This window comes from Trichoderma atroviride, chromosome 4, assembly GCF_020647795.1.
Source record: "Trichoderma atroviride chromosome 4, complete sequence".
Classification (NCBI taxonomy): domain Eukaryota; kingdom Fungi; phylum Ascomycota; class Sordariomycetes; order Hypocreales; family Hypocreaceae; genus Trichoderma; species Trichoderma atroviride.
Window position 1 is genome coordinate 4,132,703 of NC_089403.1, and position 19,538 is coordinate 4,152,240.

The window sequence follows — 19,538 nt, forward strand, 5'->3', positions numbered from 1 at the left end:
TAGTGCACTGCGCTGAAAGTGGGCGCATGTGACATCGCGTAAAGTGTTCCGTCGCGTCTCGACGCGTCTCTGCGTGGGGCCAACTCTCGTCAACCGCCGTGAGCTCTGGGCGTCCATTTTCCGTAATTCTTTTTTTCTTCATCAGGCTCCCTTTGGTCAACAGCTTTCGTTTAATGGATCACTGTTTTTATGATCAACGCATAAATCCCATTCATCCCACCATCAAATTTTGGACACAGTTTTTTTCGCAGTTGGATGATGCCTTAATCTCTTACCGCATTATATCATTGAGAGAATCTGGGTTACACGCGCGAGTTCATTCAAGCAGCCATGGTGAGCTCCTCACCTGAGTTTTCAATGTCAGTCAAAAAAAAAAAACATACCAGTAGAATTTGGCTCCTTGCTCACCCGCTACCCACGCAGAACCAAGCCAGGACTACATCACCGCAAAAGAGACAAACCACTCCGCACCTACGGCAGGCAAACATCAACGCCCGAGCAGAGTGAGCCGCCGTCCAAGAAGGCACGGATATCGGTGGAACGAGAGAGGCAGCAGCAGGAGAAATCTGCCTCGACTCTCACCAGTGCCAATGGCGGTACCAAGTCCGACGACGATGCGGCGGTAGCAGGCGCATCAGCGGTAGCAGCTCATCAGCAAGATGCTTCAGCTCAGAATAAGGCTGAGAAACCTGGAGAGTCTCTTAAAAGGGGCTCCATCCTGAGCTACTTCAAACCAACTTTACAACAAGTTCCACACGCAGATGCGCCATCACAGCAGCTGCAAGATTCACCTGAGAAATCCTCTTCGCCCCCTCCGCCGACAAAACGAAAACCTCGACTTCTCAGAATCAAAGCCACCACTCACAAATCATCCGATCAATCATCGTCACAAGAAACAGACGATAATCCCGCCCCTCAAAAACGCCGCGGCCGACCACCTCTCAAAAGCCACATATCCAACACACACAAAGCGACATCATCAAACAAAGACACCACCGCTTCACCCTCCTCATCCCCATCACCAACAAAGCAATCCGCCATCAAGCCGAAAAAGAATAAACCGTCTTCTCCGGCTATTCAGACCACGCTCAACATCTCTGCCCAGGCCGCCTTCTCCGAATGCAAAATCTGCAACACCGTCTGGAATCCCCTGTACCCGGATGATGTAAAGTATCATATCAAGACGCACAAGGCCGTGCTGAGGGCGGAGAAGAAGCGAAAGACAGACGAGTTATGACACCAGAACTGAAGTACAAGACACAACACAACACAACTAGCATATTGAAGAGCGATTGATGTATATTTTCATTTTTCTTATGGCTGCAATGGAGGGGATAAACAGCGACATTAGACTGGTTGAATTAATATTGCTGGGTAGAATTGTGGGCTGGGCCATAGAGCAAACTTTTAGCATTTCATGACGGCACTCAAATCAAATCAGAACATCTTTAATTTATATACATCAATTCAACACCCCATCAGAACTCACAACACCCTCTCTCTCGCTCATTAATACTAGATATACACATCACATACTGTCCCATTCACTCCTTACAGGATATCAAATAAAATTAGAAAAGAAAACTCCTCGCTCAATCACTCATCTTCGTACACACACATTTTCCATCCTCTTACGCACACATTTCTCTACCAATCCCAACCCCCGTCCGTCCACTAAGCAGCCGCAGGTTTATCTTCCGGCGTGACGCCCGTAATGCCCACCTCCTGAGCCTGGTGCTTCTCAGCCGACGATGTGGCAATAGGCGACCTCGCCTCAGGAGACTCCGACGCCTTGGCTCCAGCGACGGCAGCAACAGCGGCTCCTCCGGCCACTGCACCCGCCGGACCGGTCATGGTAGGCGACGTCGCCGTGACGGGAGATGTAGGCGTCGAGCCAGCCGCCACGGTGGCAGAGCCGATGAGACCGTGGATGACCTGGAACCACCGCTGGGCATCAGCAGCGGTGTGAGCCTTGAAATTCAGCTCGGAGCTGCCGGTGAGCTTGCTGCTCAGCGTGCCACTCTTGTCCTTGCCTTTGATGGTGAACTTGTCGCCAGTGGGCGATCCAATAACAGCGTCGGGGAGGTACAGCGACAGCTCGGGCTTGGGATCGGTGCGGGTATCGTCCGAGTCTTTAAACTCGTGCAGGAACTTGGATGGCGTAACGACGTAGTAGCCGGTGGAGTAGCCAAACGACAGCTTGTTGCGCGACTTGCGCTCCAGCGATCCCTCAATCAGCGTCTTGGTCGAGGTGTGCTCCATGTTAGGGAACTGAATCGCCTCGACAGAGCGCGGCGGGTCGTTGGCATTGACGAGCCTGTCGGCGAAGCGCTGCGAAAAGTTGGCCCACTCAAACTCGCGCGGGATGCACTGCGCCGTGCCGAGCATGTCGTTGTGCAGCGCGCGGATCTTCTCGCCCTGGCCGCCCGCGAGCTGCGTAAAGGCCTCCATGGCCTGCTGAATAACCTCGAGGACGTGCACCTCGAATGTGCGGAAGTTGTTCTGCACCGAGACGAGGTCGTTGTGGTGGTTGTTCTCGGCAATGACCTGGTTATTGAGGCGGTAGGTGATGCCGCGGCGAACCACGTACGGATCCTCGTGGGAGTCAATCTTTGCGCCGTGGGAGTCGTAGGAAGCAGCGCGCTGGCCGAGCAGCTCAATGTGCTTCTGCGTCACGTTGCGCAGCTTCTCGACCTCCTTGGCGCCCGCCTGCGCGCCGCTGGCGAGTTCCTTGGCCTTGTGCTTGATCTCCTTGTGTAGGCGGTCGAGGATGGGCAGGACGGAGCCCTTGATGTTCTTCTCCGTCTCCAGGTTGGAGTTGATCATGGCCTGGGTATTGGTGCGCATGTTTTCGAAGAAGCCGGCCACGCCACCGAGGCTCTGGTCGAAGTGGTGGCCTTCGCGCAGAGGGTTCGAGATTGTCTATTCGGAAGAAATTCAGCATGTTGAGCAGCTTTGCGCAGGGAGAATAATCAGCAAGAATCAGGCTCACCTTGAGGACCTTCTCATACTCCTTTGCCTGGCGGCCGTGGATCTTTTCCACCGCCTCGACATAATCCTCGAGGTATCCCACCATGTGTTTCCATGCCTGCAGGCGCTCTGCAAGCAATCCGGAGGTCTAAACATTCGCGAAACAAAACAAGGAGAGAATTAGCCACAAGTTCTCACGCCATTGCATCTCTTCAACATCTTCCTCCCCGCCACGCAGATGCTCATGCTGTGCCACGTACAGTATTGGGATCCGCCTCGGGAATGGCACCATCGCTCAATCCCGTCGTAGCGCGCGACGGCAGCGTGGTATTAGTTGGCGAAATAGGAGTGGCCATTGTTAAAACAGAGAATGAGACTGTTTCGAGTCTTCTTTTAGAGCTCTTGTCGCTTCGATTTTAAAAAGGGGGGGTATATCGTAACGTTCCGCGCAAAAGACGAAAAAGAGAATCGAAAGAGGAAGTACAGGAATTAAAGAATAAGGTTTCAAAAAAAAAAAAATATACAGGTTCGATCTTCCAGGTTCCCCAGACTTATAATCAGGAAAAGTTCAAGTTGGAAAAAGAAGATATAGCAAGGCAGCGCAAGCTCAAAAGGTGATCAAATTAGAGCAAAAGGAGCGTCACCGATCTGGGTTGGTCTGCGAGGTTGCAGTCAATGAGGGACAAGATGCAGGACAGAAGCGCCCATGATTGGCCTGTTTGCGCTTCAGGATGCCACCTCCCTAGTCACACTGGTTAACTGCAATGGCGTTAGCCGGGAGGGTCCTTGGACGAATGTTAAAATCGGGCCATTGTAGAGAAAAAAAGCAGAGATAGAGCCGCCACTCTGGCTGCTAGCGCCCATGTGGTCTACTTAGCCTGCATCTTTGGTGAATCGTCGTCGCGCATCACAGTGTCTCGGTTCAGATGATGTAAGGGTCTGCAACGATCATTGCCTACAACAACTTGTCGTCTACTCAGTGTTTTTGCCGCCTTGTTGTCTTCTCGCTCTCCACACACAAAGCCACAGTAAAACAGACAATTCAATGCCATCGTATATCACTTTTTTTTCGCAGGGTGGGGGTTGCAACTTATTCGTGGTAACTTTGCCGGGTCAGGGATACGCAAGCACAAGTACGCAGCGCTCCGTACTCGTATTTGCATTGACTCGGCGGCCTCTGTCTCGTCTCAGGCCTCCTATCGCCTTTTCTCTTCAAAACAAACACATTCTGTTCCATCAAGACGCTGCGTGTTCCAGGCCTCTCCAAATCTTGATTTACAGCCTCTAGTTCAAATAGTCCATCATCTTAGTGTTCTCTCGTGACGTCAGTGGAACAAACCACATGCAAAGCAATTGCCTTGGAGGACCCTTTTCTGGCCCCGCCAACTCGGGATGCCAAAAAAAAGTGACGCTCTACAACGACTCGAACATTCTCGTGCAACTCCATCAGCTTTTGCGCAACATGCATCGCTGCAGTCATAGCGGCCTGCTGATTGCGTCAGACACAGTGCTGGAGAGCCCGACAGAGCCAACCAGCAGTACTAGTCCCCTGCATAAGTAGAGTTTTGCCCCTGGACAATGAGAGGCTGACGCCTCGTCAAAAGTGAAAAGGACGCTTGTGGGGTGAGCCGTACGAAACACTGTCACTCAGCATCAAGGCGGTTGCAAATGAGATTGATAGAAATGCTGTCGGCAGGGGCTTTACCCACCAGCCTCCTGACCATTGATGTATTGAAGATTTATGGGTATTTTCGTGATACTAAATAGTTCCCAACAAATTTCGCCAAAGAAAAACTACATAACCACAAATTGTAATGATACCTTCTAATCGCTGAAAACCCCAAGTCTATGTGCTGTACCCTAAATGTCCACCCGTAATCGCTGACGCCTGAATAAACAAACCGGCCGACCGTGTAATACCCGCTCAAAATGATAATAGTAGAGAATAGAACAAAACCAAGTGCTTGACTTAAACAAATTCTGAAAACAGAGGATAAAAGATTGTTGTTTCGCTTTGTAGTACAAATTGTGAAGTTGTGAAAGAGGTTTACTCTCCGACAATCTGGTCTCTGGAGCGGAAGAGAAGAGATCTCCTATGCGATGATGTGTCGTCTGAGTGGGATCGAGTCATGGGAGGCGATAAAGCTCTGGCAACATGTTGCAAGTGCCCCTCGCCAATTGTATGCTCGGTGATGGTCGAGAGAGGGTCATTGCTGGGCTCAAGATTCGGCGGTGTCCGAGGAGCGCTCAGAGCCGTTTGGTAGTCGGGGACAAAGACGCCGGTTTGAGTGCGAGATCGCGCAGGCGTCTTGACTGCTGTCGAATAACTTGGCACTCGGTTCAGTTCCGCGAATTCTGCAACGTCTACCTGAGCCCGCTCCCCTGAGCTTCTGTTGCTAGATTCTTCCTCCTCGCTGTTCGTTCGGCTCAGGTGAGCTGGAGTTTGAGAAGTCTGAGATGCATGGCTTGAACCGTGCGTAGGTGAGGCTCTGCCAGACGCATTGTGGACGGACTGGTAAGAGCTATTTCGCTGTGACGGATCCAGCGAGACATCCGCCAGCCTGGACGAAAGCGCCGCTGGCGTTATAGCTGCGCTGAGAGAAAATGCTGCCAGGTTTTCCGAGGAGCCCGTCCGTGAGTGTCCATAAAAGGGGCTGTTGAATCCAGAATGGACAGCTGGTGTCTGAAACCCGGTTACATCCACTTCGTCGTAAAGCTGGTCGAGCACGTGTTCGCCATATCCGGGAGGCGCAATTGATCCAAGATCCTGTTCAAGGGTCGCGCCTCCGGGAGCTTGGTTCACCAGGTTGCCTTGCTCGTCAAACGGAATATTGGGTGAGATAAAGATGGAAACTGGAAGAGTCGCTCGGAGCTATTGTGTGTATTAGCCAATGTCTCACCTTGCCGAGAACCCACGGCCCCATCGCCGTGAAACACTTACCTCAGAAATATGCCCGTCCGGGTTCTTGAGAGCGACAGTCAGCTTGATCTTGTGTCTTACTCTGATTCCGTGGTGGTTCAGATCCTGGATACACTGTCGTAGCTTCTTGGGCAGTTCAAGGGGCTTGGTAAGCATCCAGCCCTCCTGTCCGCTATCCTCAATCATGTCATGCCAATGCTCCTCGCGGTCTATCGCAAACTTCCAGGACGCAACGTCTCGCTCTGTTCGGTGTTCTCGCATGTTGAGACCAGTAGCTCCCTGGATGAAGCAGTCTCGTATCTCGACCATTTTGGCTGTAATGTCCCCCAATTCCAGGCCCTTTAGTAGTGGGGTAAATCGCATCTCCATGTTGATGGTGCCGCCAAAGACTACGGCCTTTTGCGGGATCACAATGGAGTATTCAATCTTGTTGGGCCAGATGTTCTCGACGCTCATTGCGTGCAGGAATTCAAGCGCGCCGGGCTCGAGTGTTCGGATAATGCGGAGGTGCTTGTAAGCGTGCAAGTCATAGGCAAACTTGCCGCGGCTGACGGTGGCCTTGAGTCGGTATGTAATGGATGCTTCGGGGATGCCCTCGACACTCTCGGCAGTGTCTCCCGGCAGGGTATATTCGAAAGGATATTCGTAGTTTCCAGCGGGGAGCGTCATGCTCTTGCCGTGCGTGCCAACAAAGGCCGGCCATCTGTGGTCGAGGATGTTGACACTTCGGTCGACTCTTTGGCCTGTGACGCCGGGTGTGCTAGATCCGGGATCAGACCAACTGTTCAAACAGACAAAGTTAGAATTTATACACACGAATAAGGTGAATGGTGGACCTTGTGACCATACTGCAGGCGGAGGGTTCCAATCAGACGGAGGTGGACGTCCTCCATGCGAAGTGGTGAGGAAAGACATAGTACCACGACGCCTTTGAGGAGCTGTCCAGAGGACTCTTGGTCGTTGCCGCGAAAGACAATGAAGTCATCGTCTAACCTAATGATCCAAGCAAAGTCAGTAGGCTGAAAGCCGGAGAGAGAATCGACATGCAAAGTGGCGGGCAATTTCCAGTCATGCCGAGTGCTGGTTGCGCCGGAGCGATAAGGATAAGATAAACTCACCTAACGTCGAATAGGCTATAGCTATGACGTCCGGTCACAGCGTTGAAGGGATTAAACGAAGGCATGGTTCAGGGCTGCAAGACCGCAAAATCGCAACAGCGGCCAAAAAGACAACCCAAGGTTCGGAGAAGAACAATAACAATAGAGATGGTATGAGGGAAGAGGAAGAGTAAGAAAGAAGGAAATCCAAAAGAGAATAATCAATAAGAGGTGGAAACCCCGAAAGCGCAGACAAGCAAGACGATGGTTGGCACTAGGATTCAATGGGCTGACATGCCACGCGCCGGCCGCTACGCTACAACCGGGACGAATTTTTTCTTCTTTGCTTCCTTTTTTCTCCCTTTTCCTCCTGTGACACACACGCCCAGAGCTGAGCGACCCACGACTCTCTCGTGCAAAAACCTCCTAGGTCGCTTCGGTCTCGGTCCTATGCCACCGAGAGAGCGCCTAAACTTGATAGCGGTGGGGCTTGATAAACGCCTCAGCCAGGGAATAACAGAGGGTCTTCCGTCCAGAGCCGGTGCGGTTGACGGCCTCGCAGCTAGTCGCCCGGCTAGTGGACCCAGAGAATGCGAGTGAGAGGGCTTGTGTTGGGACTGTGATCGGATGGCGCAATGCAGGGGGCTGAGACAAGCGTGAAGCTGGTGTTGAGGATGGATCGGAGAGGACTGGTTGGTGATTTGTACGAGGAATTGGGTGAGTCTGTGGGAAGAAGAGTTGTTGTATGAGAGACAAAAGGAGGAGAAGAGCCCGGATCCGGAGAAAGAAGATGAGATGAGATGAGACCTGGTCTGACCTGACCTGACCTGACCTGGCGACAGAGTTTGGACAATAAACGAGACCTGCATGCAAAACAAGCCTTGAGCCAAGCCTCGGGAAAAGGCATAATCACAAGGCGTCTAGAAAAACGTGCAGTTCGTGCAATGCATCATCGATGAGGAGGTGTGGAACTCCCGTCAACGACAGACTGCGTCGAGTTTCCAGCGCAAAAGCGGCCACCCGGGTCAACAGCCAGCCATGGCGCAGCCGCATCCGTATCTGCACGCGGAACAATCAAGGTGCCCGTGCAAGAATATTACTCCTACGGGTATAAAGTCTGTGTTGGCTCCACGACACGCATGCCCGATCGAGCATCAAATACCAAGCCGGCAGTTTCCTGCCTCTTGTGGGTGGGACAAAGGAAAAGAAGCCCCCCCAGCGGGAATGAAAGCGATCTCCGCGCGGGTCAATGCCCGGCTGCAAAGGAAAATCATGGTTTCGTGTACTGTACTGTAGCATTAGCAGAAGGACAGGCGCGCAGCACATGCCTCGTGCCTCGTACGTGCAGCAGGCCAAACAGGCCACAACGCAGTCATGATGATCACAGTCTCGACGAACGCCGGGATGCCGAGTGCCGGGGCGGGTTCGGTGGGTTTTGGCGTGGGCGGCTTGACACATGCCAGCGCATGGGAAAAAAAATAAGAAATCGAGGCGGCATGGCATGGGCTTCCAACTAGAGAAAATCGAAGCCTGGATGGAAGCCCGAAAACGGAGAAAGTCGCCGCCAGCCGAAACAGGTACCAGCTAGAGCCACCCGCCCATGAGTCGTGGCGGCGCAAGGGGAAAAGGCCTGTCAAGATGACGCTGGGGCGTTTTGTGCACGCAAACGGCACGGCATTTTTTGAAAAATTTGCGTGTTTTTGCTCTTATTCTCCTTTTTTTGAGTTTCGCCGCCAGTGCTGGCCCTATGGGGGCTAATAATATGACACATGGAGCCTGGTGGATTGCGTTTTATGGAACAAAGGGCTTTAAGCTGAGCTGGATCTATAAACGGAAAAATACTTGCGTAACGAGTATCACCAGCTGCGCGGGTCTCTATTGCTAACACGCAAATGGACTGAAACGCAGCGATAAAGCAACGACCTAATAATCTTCACAGCTACCTTTAGCTACATAAGAGTCATTAATAGCTCAAATATCTCGACGACTAGTAGCCTTCATTTACCAAATGGACCCGGCATCGGACCGTCACACAGATGGACAAAAAAAAGCTTTTTCAATTAGGCAACTCAGCCGGCATTTCAATGTGACAAGACGGCTATTTGCTCGACGTGCGACCTCTCGGAATTCCAACCATCTCCAAGACCTTGGCAACACCGTTTCAGTTGCCTACAATCTGGAATCAGGAGGCTGTGCTGCTCTTCCTTTTTCCCTCAGCTGATGGCCAATTGCAGGCTTACGGGATAATATCTCTCACTGCCAGCTGACCCTCTGGTTAAGATATCATATATTACGCATGATATGAGCAAACTTGACTCTATCTGCCTTGTGTGTTGGCTGCGTATTGATAAACTCAGCCTCCAGCTCAGTCAGCAGTCGATCTGGTTATTTATATAGCCGGAATAACTGCTGCTATTGGGCAGTACGATTATCTATACGCCTTCAATACATCGGTACGCTTGACCAAGAGTTATCAACGCTACCAACAGTAGTGTAGTCTGTAGTCCACAGTGGCTTGCCCTATATCATGGCATCATATACCGCTCCTCCACTGCTGGACCTACAGCGTATTCGTAAGGCTTAGATCTCATCATCTCGAGATGCCGTCCATCCTGATAATCCAAGTAAGCCGCCATGTAGGTCATGCCAACCTCATCATCACATGTTGTCCAGCTTTTCCACTGCCGAAATAAACAGCGTCACCTACCGATCCAATGACATCTCCATTCTACGCATCGTGCAAAAGAGCAATCAATCCATCAGAACAGCTCGTGCCGTATCAACACGCCCGCAGCTAGTACAGTAGTTCCAGCCTCAACAATGACCATCTTATCACAGGGCAAGCTTCAACGAGCCCCCCATGTGTTGACCAGGGGCGGACGCCCATTAGCGGTTCCCTTCCCTCGCTATCTAGAGAGGGTCCATCCAGCCTTGATACCCGCCCTGTCTGATCTGTTGATAGCATCAGTGGAACACGACAGGCGGGCCGAGCAAAATGGACCCCTGCGGCGGGTAGTGCAAGTCTCATCCACCTTTCTCAAGAAGCGAGCTTTGCAAAAAATAGCAACTCTAGCGAGAGCATAACAAATACTAGCGTCAAAGAGATAAGAGAAAATTAAAAACACACTTGACACGAGGCAAATTCCGCCCACCGCCTCTCAGCTGATGGACGGATTTACCAACAAGACAGACCCATTATTCAAGGGAAAATTTTCCCTTTTTTTTTTTTTCCTTCAAGCTCCTCCCATCGTAAACACTAGACAAGGCAGTAAAATTACTAAAGAAACTCCCTGTCCGTGATAAAAAAAAAAAGAACAAGCCCCATAGTGGATTTGAGGATCTACGAATCCTAGATTGCGCCTTGAGCACGAGATATGACAAGGCCCCTCCAGCTTTGCAACGTTAACATTTTTTTTTTTCAAGTCTGGTCTTTTACCGTGAAATCCCGGTTGGAAACACGGCGAGTGTCGAATCACAAAGGAGTTCTTTTGGAAATTTTCTGTATTGAGTCTCGACTTCCAATGCCCCTTTTGTTAGGGCTATTTACCTCGTGCTCCTTAAGAGTGATAAGCAATGATTACTATACCTCAAAAGCTATGATTCTAGTACTCTCTCTTCATGCCGGAACCCACATGTAGCCGCCGGCAACAGCTCAAGCTCGCTTAAAGCTCCGACTCGTCGATTTGCATGCTCCCTAGACCCAGAAGCTCTAAACTGATCGGCTGGCTAGGGGCTTCAGGTGTTTCCAATAGTCACAGTCGACGGAGGCTACAAAGTACCTCCATCTGTCTTGCGGAGTAGATTTCCCGTAATTGCACCGGCCACTTGAGTCGGCATTTCGCCGAAGTAGCCTTTCTTCTTCTTTTTGTTTGAGGGTTGCCAATAAATCCCATTTTTCTGTTTTGAGATATTAATGCTGCCTGGAAAGGTGGCGCCACGGCATGGTTCGACGCTGCATCATGACATATGTAGGCAACATATGATCAAGATCAGATGCGATAAATTGCCGCTTGCCAATCGAAAAGGGTAAATGAAAAAAGAAAAAAGAGACAAAAAAATTTAAAATTCTCCTACTGCTACCACACAGCGTTGCATTGCAATATCAAGACACAACCCCACGCTGCGATTCGTCTAGCCTTCCAGAATCGGGTCTCCGTGACGGCAAATCTTCAACATGGGATGCAAAGCCGAAAAAACATGCTTTCGATGCTAGAAAGAGAGAGAGATCTTCCCACCCTCCCCCCTGCTTCTCTAGTGTCCTCGGTTGACGAGCACCTTTTCTATTTTTTCCCAAATTTTGCACATGGGCAACTCTGCCCGTCTCCTCCGTATCGCCAGAGCCGATACGAAGCTCGGCGACTCTGCCGACACGTGCGAGGATTGTTGATAGAGTACCCGCCGCTTATCAGGTCATCGCCCTACTGGGTATTCCGAAAGACAAGGGGGGTCTGCCGCTAGCTTTTCGGTGCCTTCGGGTCAGCATGGCAGCGATAGCGACACAAGCTGAGTGAGGCTCATGAGAGTGTATGTTCGTTGAATGACTAAGATTGTGGATGCAAGTACCTTGTTGCAACAAGGTCAAGACGAGGTTGAGTGATGAAACCGTTTCCAAACCAAAATATACGCGTCTTAAAGTATTAAACAAGAAAGACTACACAATTAGAATTAGAGCATTCCCTCCGATGCCTTGATAGCAGTCATGCTGGAAAACTCCAAGCAAGAAGAGATCCTCGCTCCCCTCAAAATTATACCCAACGCAAAACAGAAACAAAAAAAGATTTAATCAAAATAAAAGTAATAATCCGCCCAAGTGGGAAAAGCGCCATCGAAACTCCCGGTCCATCTACCGTCTATCCTTCAAGCCTTTTCCTCGTTGCCCGTTGGGACGCCTGGTCGGTTCCAGGTTCTTACGTGTCCTGCAGGGTTTGCCTCCGTTAGCTCAAATCGAACAGATACTAAGGCGATCAGATTCGCATGTGAAGGGATCCTACCTTGCTTGCAGCTTGTGATAACGGCATCCTCGGTGAAGGCTAGCCAGCACGCAGGATGGCTATCAACCACGTGCGTCTGTGGCGCCATCGAGTTAGTTTGATACCGACTTCATCACTATTGGTTGTTAGGTACTTACCAGTACAGGTGGCAGCATTGGAATTACCGCCCGCGGCTGAACGGCATGCTCAATCACATTCTCTTCCCATTCATCCTCTGGGATGGAGCCTTTGCCGTCCGAATTCATGGACATGTTGGTGTCTGTTCTATGCGGAGCCGTGAATTTCGACGATACCGACCCTCGGTGGAGAGTAGGTGCCTGAGAAGGGGGAAATGCACATGTCAGCAGCAGTGATTAGATGCAAGTAATAGTATACCAATCACTCACAACAGTCTTGGGGCGATGCAGCATGCCCACGCTAAAATCCCAGAGACATAGTCGTCCATCCTCTCCTACGCTACCAAAGCGGTAGTTTCGGTCGTCACATCGCCACAAGTCGAACGCCAGCGCAGAAACCCAAGATCGGTGGCCCTGGCATCGGGCGACTAATGCTTTGTCTGCGATTGACCAAATAGATATCAAGTCATCTTGACCGCCAGTTAGAACGTATTTGCCATCTGGTGTCCAGCAAACACATGATAGTCCACCGTAGTACGAATGATATAGGTGCAAGAGCCTATTTACCAGTCAGTATGCCGGCCTCAAGAAACCACCATCCCGTGGCGCCATGACTAGACTCACTTTTCTGAGAGATAATCAATGACTCTCAATGTTCCGTCCTCAGACACAACTGCAAGATGTCTATTATCAGGAGAGAACGAGAAAGCATTTATCCGTTGGTTCGATAGCTTCCACGCGGCTACTGGGTTAGTCTTTTGGTTCTTGGAGTGCACCGATTTGTTAATCCTGATACCCCTGATGCCATTGCTAATAGCGGATCCATTGGAAAGCTCTCCCTCGCTCCCGCTGCCACTGGCAGTCAGCCCTTCTTCTTCTGGATTGAGATGACCGTCTTCTTTTTCTTTATCGTATACCACTAGAAGGCCATCCATGTGAGCAGCAAGGAAAAGGTTTTCGGACCCAGGAATCCATCGTATTTCAGCTACGGGCGTATTGTTGATTATCCCCTAACAACGTCAGCAGCCGCCTCGGCTAAATTTGGATGGTAATCATCCTTACGTTTTTGTTCAGACGTGTATATCGCTGAGAAATGGGCTCCCACCAGATGATTTCGCCAGTAGAGAATCCCATAATCACATCAATATGAGAAACGCTCTTTGTCACCATGTTGACATCGTGGCATAGGCAGTGAGCCTTGGTGAACAGAATCTTGGTCAAATAATCTTGCTAGAATGGTCGTTAATATGACCCAGTAACACGTTTTGTGGCATGTCCCGCACAGCAAGAACTTACCTTTGTCGGCGATGACATGTCCAGCCACTGAAATGCCCTGTTAATATTGGCAAAGGCAAATAGTCCATCAAGCGGTCGTTCCGTCAGCTTTCGCGCCAAACTATCATTAACAATGACACGCGAGATGAAAGAAGAGTTGCTCTTGGTAACATTATTCTTGGGCTTCTTCTTTTTGTTTACGTCCTTCGAGACCGTAGGTGCTAGCAGTGAGTTTCCTTCGCCAAATGCGGGAGCAGAGCCGAATGTAGTAGATGCAGCTGGGCCCTCGCTCGACGCCGCGCGGCCATCGTCGCTACTCATGCCGCCTTCAGTCGAGTATCGGCTTTCGCTGGGATGTTCTTGAATACTCAACGTCCCACCAGTCAACGACAGCGTCGTAGCAGAGGGACCTCTGTAGAAGAAGGGAGGTGGCCGGGACTCCAGACTAAGAATCGACATTTTTGTTCCGGCAGTCGCAGGCTGAGGGGTCGTAGCCAGGGGATTCGGGTTGACGACAGGCGCCTCGGACGGATGGGGTGGCGGCGTGGCCAGGTTCAAGTCTTCCTTGAGCACGTATGTTCCTGTACGCCCTCCTGTCAGCTGGAGATGTCACATCTGTGCTGCCGCATTGCGGTTGGCCTACCCTCTCCTACCAGGAACCGAAACTCGGGTCCGCTCGGGTTCGACAGTGTATTGTTGGTCTCGATCAGGGGCACGACGCCCCCGAGGCCGACGCCATAGGCGCCAGCGGGATACCGCGGAGGAGGAGGTAAAACACTGCTCTTGTTAGTCGCGAGCATTTATCAGCTGCAGACTCAGCAGACCGGGAGGCCAAAGACAAAGGGCCAATACGCACAACATATCGGCAATGTACTAGAGTATAGCCTGTCACAAAGAAAATGCAATATTCGTCAGAACGAAGCCCCGGCGAGGAGGATTGCGTCTCGTATCTGATGAGGCAGCCGGTGATGAAGGAGTCGCAGTTGTCGCGCAAAAAGGCCTGCTTAATCGATTCAAGGTACGCACGTCGTAATGACGAAAGGAGCGGGGTGAACGGCGAGGCAAACGACACGGACGGGGGTCGCGAGGAAAGCTCGAATTATCTGCTGCTCGAAACGAAGCGGTCGACCTGAAGCACCAAGAGGAATGGATTCGAACATCCCCCAACAACGGATGGAATTGCGACGCCGTTGCTAGCCCGGCCTCTTTATCCGGAGAGCTGATAGACTGCTGGACTAGGACCAGGATGGAGGAATAGCGTGTGGGGTAACGAATTATAGGCGACCAGTGATGCTCTCGGTGGGGATTTGGGCGATGCCTGGACGCTCAATGGCTGGTGCGCACATGGAACGGGCAACCGCTGAACCACTAAACCCTAAGATGTTCTTCGAGCAGCGAATCCATAGGCCCAAGCTCCTTATTATCTGTCCCATATTAGACGAGATGATGTTGTGCTGGCCGCAGCTAGGGTTGAAATGATGACAGCTGGATCTAGCTTTTGCTATCTACATATGATGGTATCTTGTACCCAGTAAAGCTCCCTGGAAATTGCCTCATCAGACAGAACACGGAGCAAAGCAAACGCAGAGCATGGGTCAATACACAGCAGGATGCTGTGCTAGCTGCTGTCCACACCACTTCTAAATCCATTACTGTAGCATTAGGGGTCCCCCCCATTATTTCGTGTCCTCCCATCTACTAGGTGTAGCAGAAACAGGCACAGGCACAGGCGCTCTCCAGGCGTGCGTAACGCGAACACCACCACCAGCCAGCACTAACACCAAGCGCCAAAACTGCGTCAGGCGCTCGGCCCACAGCGCATCATGCGTCACCGCCTGCCAAATCAGCCCATGCCATCCATCCCACGCAGCCCCGCGGGCAATTTAGCTGCAGCAAAGCATCCTGCAACCGCGCATGGGCTGTGACGTGGAAGCACCAGAATTCCCATCTCGTCGCTGTGGCTCCACTGGCAGCAGCAACTCGATTTCTACGGCTACTATACGTTGACGCCTGAATTGATTGATACCCGGACCTCGTTGCTGCGAGGGATATGGCCCTGAGGTAACCCCAACTCTGGCATACCAGGCTTCAACTATAGAGCTTGCACAATGCCGACAGCAGGTAAGCACCGAGTCGATTCACCTGTCGCAAACCATCATCTGAAGCCTCATTGGGACGATGCTTGATGACTACGAGCCTTTGGCTGAATTGAGCTGACATGATACTTAATTCTCTCAGTGCGCATCTGCGTTTGCGGCGACGAGAGCACAGGCAAATCCAGCCTGATTGCATCTCTTGTTAAGGACCAGTTCATGACCAACAAGATCCAACCCGTCCTCCCCCAAATATCTATCCCCCCCAAGCATCGGAACGCCAGAGAACGTCACTACGACAATTGTTGATACTTCGGCCCGGCCCCAGGACCGAACGACTCTGCGCAAGGAAATCCGGAAATGCAATGTTATCCTCCTTGTGTATGCCGACCACTATAGCTACGAACGTGTAGCCCTGTTTTGGATGCCCTACTTTCGATCACTGGGCGTCAATGTTCCGGTTGTGCTATGCGCAAACAAGTCAGATTTGGTGGGCCAGAGCAGCACGTCGCAGGTGGTGGAGGAGGAGATGCTTCCAGTCATGGCTGAGTTTAGAGAGATCGACTCATGTATCAGGACCAGCGCAAGGGAGCATCGCAACGTCAACGAAGTCTTCTTTCTATGTCAGAAAGCCGTGACCCATCCGATTGCCCCCCCTCTTCGATTACAAAGAAGGCCATCTAAAACCGGCGTGTGTCGATGCTTTGAAGCGGATATTTTACCTTTGCGACAAGAACCAAGACGGCTACCTCGATAACCAGGAGATGCGAGACTTTCAATCTCGGTGTTTTGATAAGCCTCTTACAGACGATGAACTCGAAAATATCAAACTCTCCCTGTCTAAAGCACTTCGGGGCGCAGATCTATCAAAGGGTATCGATCTGAGAAGCTTCTTGCAACTGAACAAGATGTACGCCGAGAAAGGCAGACATGAAACCATCTGGATCATATTGCGCAAATACCACCACACGGATAGTCTAAGCTTGGAAGAAAACTTTCTCCATCCAAAATTTGAAGTCCCAGAGTTTTGCTCGGCCGAGCTCAGTCCAGCTGGCTACCGGTTCTTTGTAGATCTATTTCTGCTCTTCGACAAAGACAACGATGGTGGCTTGAATGACGAAGAACTCGAGGCTCTTTTTGCTCCCACCCCTGGACTACCACCATCCTGGTCAGACTCTGCCTTTCCATCCTCAACAGTCAGAAATGAGGGCGGGTACATTACACTTCAAGGTTGGCTGGCACAATGGAGCATGACCACCTTTTTAGAGCCAAAGACGACTCTAGAGTACCTGGCCTACCTCGGTTTCGAGCCCCCTAACCCAAAAGACCCAATTACCTCAGCACTCAAGGTTACAAAGCCGCGCAAGAGGCGGAGGCGGCCCGGCCGTGTCGAAAGGAACGTCTTCCATTGTTACATTCTCGGTGCGTCGGGGGCGGGCAAATCGTCTCTCCTGGATGCTTTTCTGAATCGGACGTTTGACGGCCTGTACCACCCTACAATCAAGCCACGACGAGCGGTCAATAGCGTGGAGCTCCCTGGCGGAAAGCAAGTATACCTCATCTTCGAAGAACTGGGCGAGCTGGAACCAGCCATCTTGGAAAACCAAGCGAAACTGGACGCCTGTGACCTTCTCTGTTATGCATACGACTCTTCTGATCCCGACTCTTTTTCTCACATCGTAGATATACGGAAAAAGCACCCGCAGCTGGACGAGCTGCCATCTGTATATACCGCACTCAAAGCAGATAGGGACAAGACCATGCAGCGAAGCGAGCTTCAGCCCGACCAGTATACATCGTCGCTCAACATGAGCTCTCCTTTACACGTCAGCGTTACATGGAACAGCATCAGTGAGCTTTTCGTCGCTCTCGCAGAGGCAGCAGCAAACCCCAGCATTGCTTTCCCAAAGAGCGATGACGACATGATTGACCGGACGAGCCTGTATCTTACTCTGGGCGCAACGGCATGTGCGGCGATCGCAGCAGTTATGATTTGGAGACGATCTACAAACGCCTTATAGGATGTCGCTGCAAAGATTGTCACAAGCACATGACCAATCGTCTACTTCCTCCACACTCGTTACTTTTAGTGTTTTGCTTGTCGTTTGTAGCAGCGTGCTTGTTGGTGATATTTGATCGTGGAGAGGGGTGTTTTCTCTTAAAGGGGGTTTCCTGGGAAAAGGATAGATTGGAGCGTATGATACCCGGTTTACATATTTAGTGGGTTTGTTGAATATATAATTATTGAACGTTTGATTTGGTTTAAAAAAAAGTTTGTTATTCTTGAAAAGCAGGTTAAAAAAGCCGTTGGTTCAAAGAAAGAAGAAAAGGTAAAAAGTAAACATAAAAGTCATTAGCTCTATTGCATTAAAAGATGATACAAATCCAAAAGACGCAAACGCCTTGCAATTACACCTTGTAAAAGCAAAATCCGATGTAAAAGCTGGCCGCCTCCATCTCCTCATCCGAGACTAGCAGTCTGCCACCGCCTCTCTCACGAACGCCCATCCTCTCGCTCAGGGGTCCCAATTCAGGGTCATCCTTTTCCGTCTCCCAAATATCCGAAAAGGACTTGTGGAACTGCAATTCCAAGTTGAAGTCTTCGGCTAGCGCACGGAAGGCCTCCCAGGGGACGACATACTCGGGGACTTCCTCGACGGCCTCGTCCAGGAAGAAATTGTATTTCCACCCAAACGCAGGCCGAAAGATGCCATCTTCGGGGGTCTTGCCCGGGAAACGCACGCGGTAGATTGAGTTGCCCCATTCGGCTGTCGGTTCGGCCTCGCCCTCTTCGACTTCGCCGTCCTCTGGCTCTGCGGGAGGTGGCGTGGTTGTGGGGGTGGTGGACTCTTGGCCATTTTCCTTCTTTTCATCCTCTTTGGCTTTCCGCTTAGCAGCTAATTCGGCGTTGAAGATGCGGACGCGCTCGCCGAGAACGTCGGAATTGGGAATGCAGCCGATGAAGCGGCCGCCCTTTTTGAGTGCGCCAGCGACGTTGCGAAGCATGGTGCGGGCATGGTTTTCGGATTCGAAAGCATAGTGCATGCAGAACATCATGCTCACAACGTCAAAACCACGGCGGTTCATCGTGGACGGGTCGAAGCCGACCTGGCGGATAATCTCGACGTCTTCAATGCTCTCCGCGTAGCAATCTTTGACGTGAAAGCGCGCGTCAAAGAGACGAGGTGGTGGCCTATGGTTGAATCGCCCGCCACGACCACCTCGGCCCCCGCGAGAGCCCATCTGTCGATATCGATCTCTCGCCTGCTCGATACTGACGTTGGCGGGATCCAAGCCGACGTAGAGCTGAATAGGCTGCGGTGCCTGCTGCCACTTGCTGAGGTCACCGCCCTTTCCACAGCCGATGTCAAGAACGAGAAGCTCCTTGCCGCTGGAGCGTCCCGCCTCCCGCGAGCCAGGATCGTGGTCCTCGTCGGGCGAGTAGCGCTGGATGATGCAGCTCTTGACCCAGTTGTTGAAGACGCGCAGGCCCTTGATCTTGCTCTCGCGGGTGCGCCAGTCGCGTCCCCGCTGGGGCACGCTGTTGTAGTGCTCTCTGACGACATCGTTGATGCCTCGTATCTTGCTCGCCTCGGCGGCCTGGACGGCTTCGGCGGCTTGACGATCGCGTTCGAGCTGGCGCTGGCGGATGGCCTCCCGCTCGGCCTCGGAGAAGCGGGCTCGCGCCCCAGGGCGCTTCTGCTTTCTGGGCTGCTCGGAGGGGGATATGGCGCGTCGCTTGGGTGCTTGGAGAGAGTTGGCATTGTACGGCTGAGGGAGGTCGTCTTGCAGGTCGTCTTCAGCTGGTCGCTTGTAGGGTCTCCTCGGAGGGGGGGAGTCGGGATCGGAGTGTTGGCCCATTGCGAGATGCGAATGGAGTTGAATTGATTGTGAGTTGTTATATAGGGTTTTATGGCACTCTCAGAGAGAAATTTGGGCTGAATAGGTAGCAAAAGAAGTTTTTTGGTGGTTGATGAAGCAGATTTTAGCTGTAGTTTGTTTAGTGTATGGAGAAAGTTGGGGTGCTTGTGAAGGCTTAAGCAGATAAAGTTTGACAGACCGTGCTGGGAGCGGGA

The 19,538-nt window shown here is 51.5% G+C and overlaps 6 protein-coding genes across 6 annotated transcripts; 2 read left to right on the forward strand and 4 right to left on the reverse strand.

The window, feature by feature from the left end:
• Positions 1 to 330: 330 nt before the first annotated feature.
• TrAtP1_008743 (uncharacterized protein) lies at positions 331 to 1,237 on the forward strand (the record flags this gene model as incomplete). The annotated part of the gene is made up of 2 exons (XM_014086978.2): positions 331 to 359; positions 424 to 1,237. The coding sequence occupies 2 exons, from the start codon at positions 331 to 333 to the stop codon at positions 1,235 to 1,237; spliced, it is 843 nt and encodes a 280-aa protein (XP_013942453.2).
• A 437-nt stretch (positions 1,238 to 1,674) lies between these two features.
• Positions 1,675 to 3,326, reverse strand: TrAtP1_008744 (uncharacterized protein; the record flags this gene model as incomplete). The annotated part of the gene is made up of 3 exons (XM_014086979.2): positions 1,675 to 2,922; positions 2,993 to 3,118; positions 3,231 to 3,326. The coding sequence occupies 3 exons, from the start codon at positions 3,324 to 3,326 to the stop codon at positions 1,675 to 1,677; spliced, it is 1,470 nt and encodes a 489-aa protein (XP_013942454.1).
• A 1,691-nt stretch (positions 3,327 to 5,017) lies between these two features.
• Positions 5,018 to 7,073, reverse strand: TrAtP1_008745 (uncharacterized protein; the record flags this gene model as incomplete). Its single annotated transcript, XM_014086980.2, has 4 exons — positions 5,018 to 5,842; positions 5,912 to 6,671; positions 6,740 to 6,883; positions 7,009 to 7,073. 4 exons carry the CDS (start codon positions 7,071 to 7,073, stop codon positions 5,018 to 5,020), a joined length of 1,794 nt encoding a protein of 597 aa, XP_013942455.1.
• A 3,941-nt stretch (positions 7,074 to 11,014) lies between these two features.
• On the reverse strand, positions 11,015 to 15,054 carry TrAtP1_008746 (uncharacterized protein). Its single transcript, XM_014086982.2, has 9 exons — positions 14,226 to 15,054; positions 14,013 to 14,146; positions 13,391 to 13,950; positions 13,157 to 13,324; positions 12,719 to 13,104; positions 12,365 to 12,653; positions 12,116 to 12,295; positions 11,979 to 12,054; positions 11,015 to 11,903 (listed from the first exon to the last, which is right to left on the reverse strand). The coding sequence occupies exons 1-9, from the start codon at positions 14,228 to 14,230 to the stop codon at positions 11,845 to 11,847; spliced, it is 1,857 nt and encodes a 618-aa protein (XP_013942457.1). The 5' UTR covers positions 14,231 to 15,054; the 3' UTR covers positions 11,015 to 11,844.
• Positions 15,055 to 15,477: 423 nt separating this feature from the next.
• Positions 15,478 to 15,771, forward strand: TrAtP1_008747 (uncharacterized protein; the record flags this gene model as incomplete). Its single annotated transcript, XM_014086983.2, has 2 exons — positions 15,478 to 15,490; positions 15,608 to 15,771. The coding sequence occupies 2 exons, from the start codon at positions 15,478 to 15,480 to the stop codon at positions 15,769 to 15,771; spliced, it is 177 nt and encodes a 58-aa protein (XP_013942458.2).
• Positions 15,772 to 17,699: 1,928 nt separating this feature from the next.
• Positions 17,700 to 19,491, reverse strand: TrAtP1_008748 (uncharacterized protein). Its single transcript, XM_014086984.2, has one exon. It carries the CDS (start codon positions 19,321 to 19,323, stop codon positions 17,872 to 17,874), a length of 1,452 nt encoding a protein of 483 aa, XP_013942459.1. The 5' UTR covers positions 19,324 to 19,491; the 3' UTR covers positions 17,700 to 17,871.
• Between the last annotated feature and the right edge of the window lie 47 nt (positions 19,492 to 19,538).

Bases quoted from the DNA above. Each gene is read 5' to 3' on its own strand.
- TrAtP1_008746 (XM_014086982.2), bottom strand. The intron at 12,654-12,718 runs GTGAGTCTAGTC...ACTGGTAAATAG, and splicing joins ATTGATTATCTCTCAGAAAA to GCTCTTGCACCTATATCATT. The intron at 12,296-12,364 runs GTGAGTGATTGG...CCCCCTTCTCAG, and splicing joins TGCATCGCCCCAAGACTGTT to GCACCTACTCTCCACCGAGG.
- TrAtP1_008748 (XM_014086984.2), bottom strand. From the start codon at position 19,323: ATGGGCCAACACTCCGATCCCGACTCCCCCCCTCCGAGGAGACCCTAC.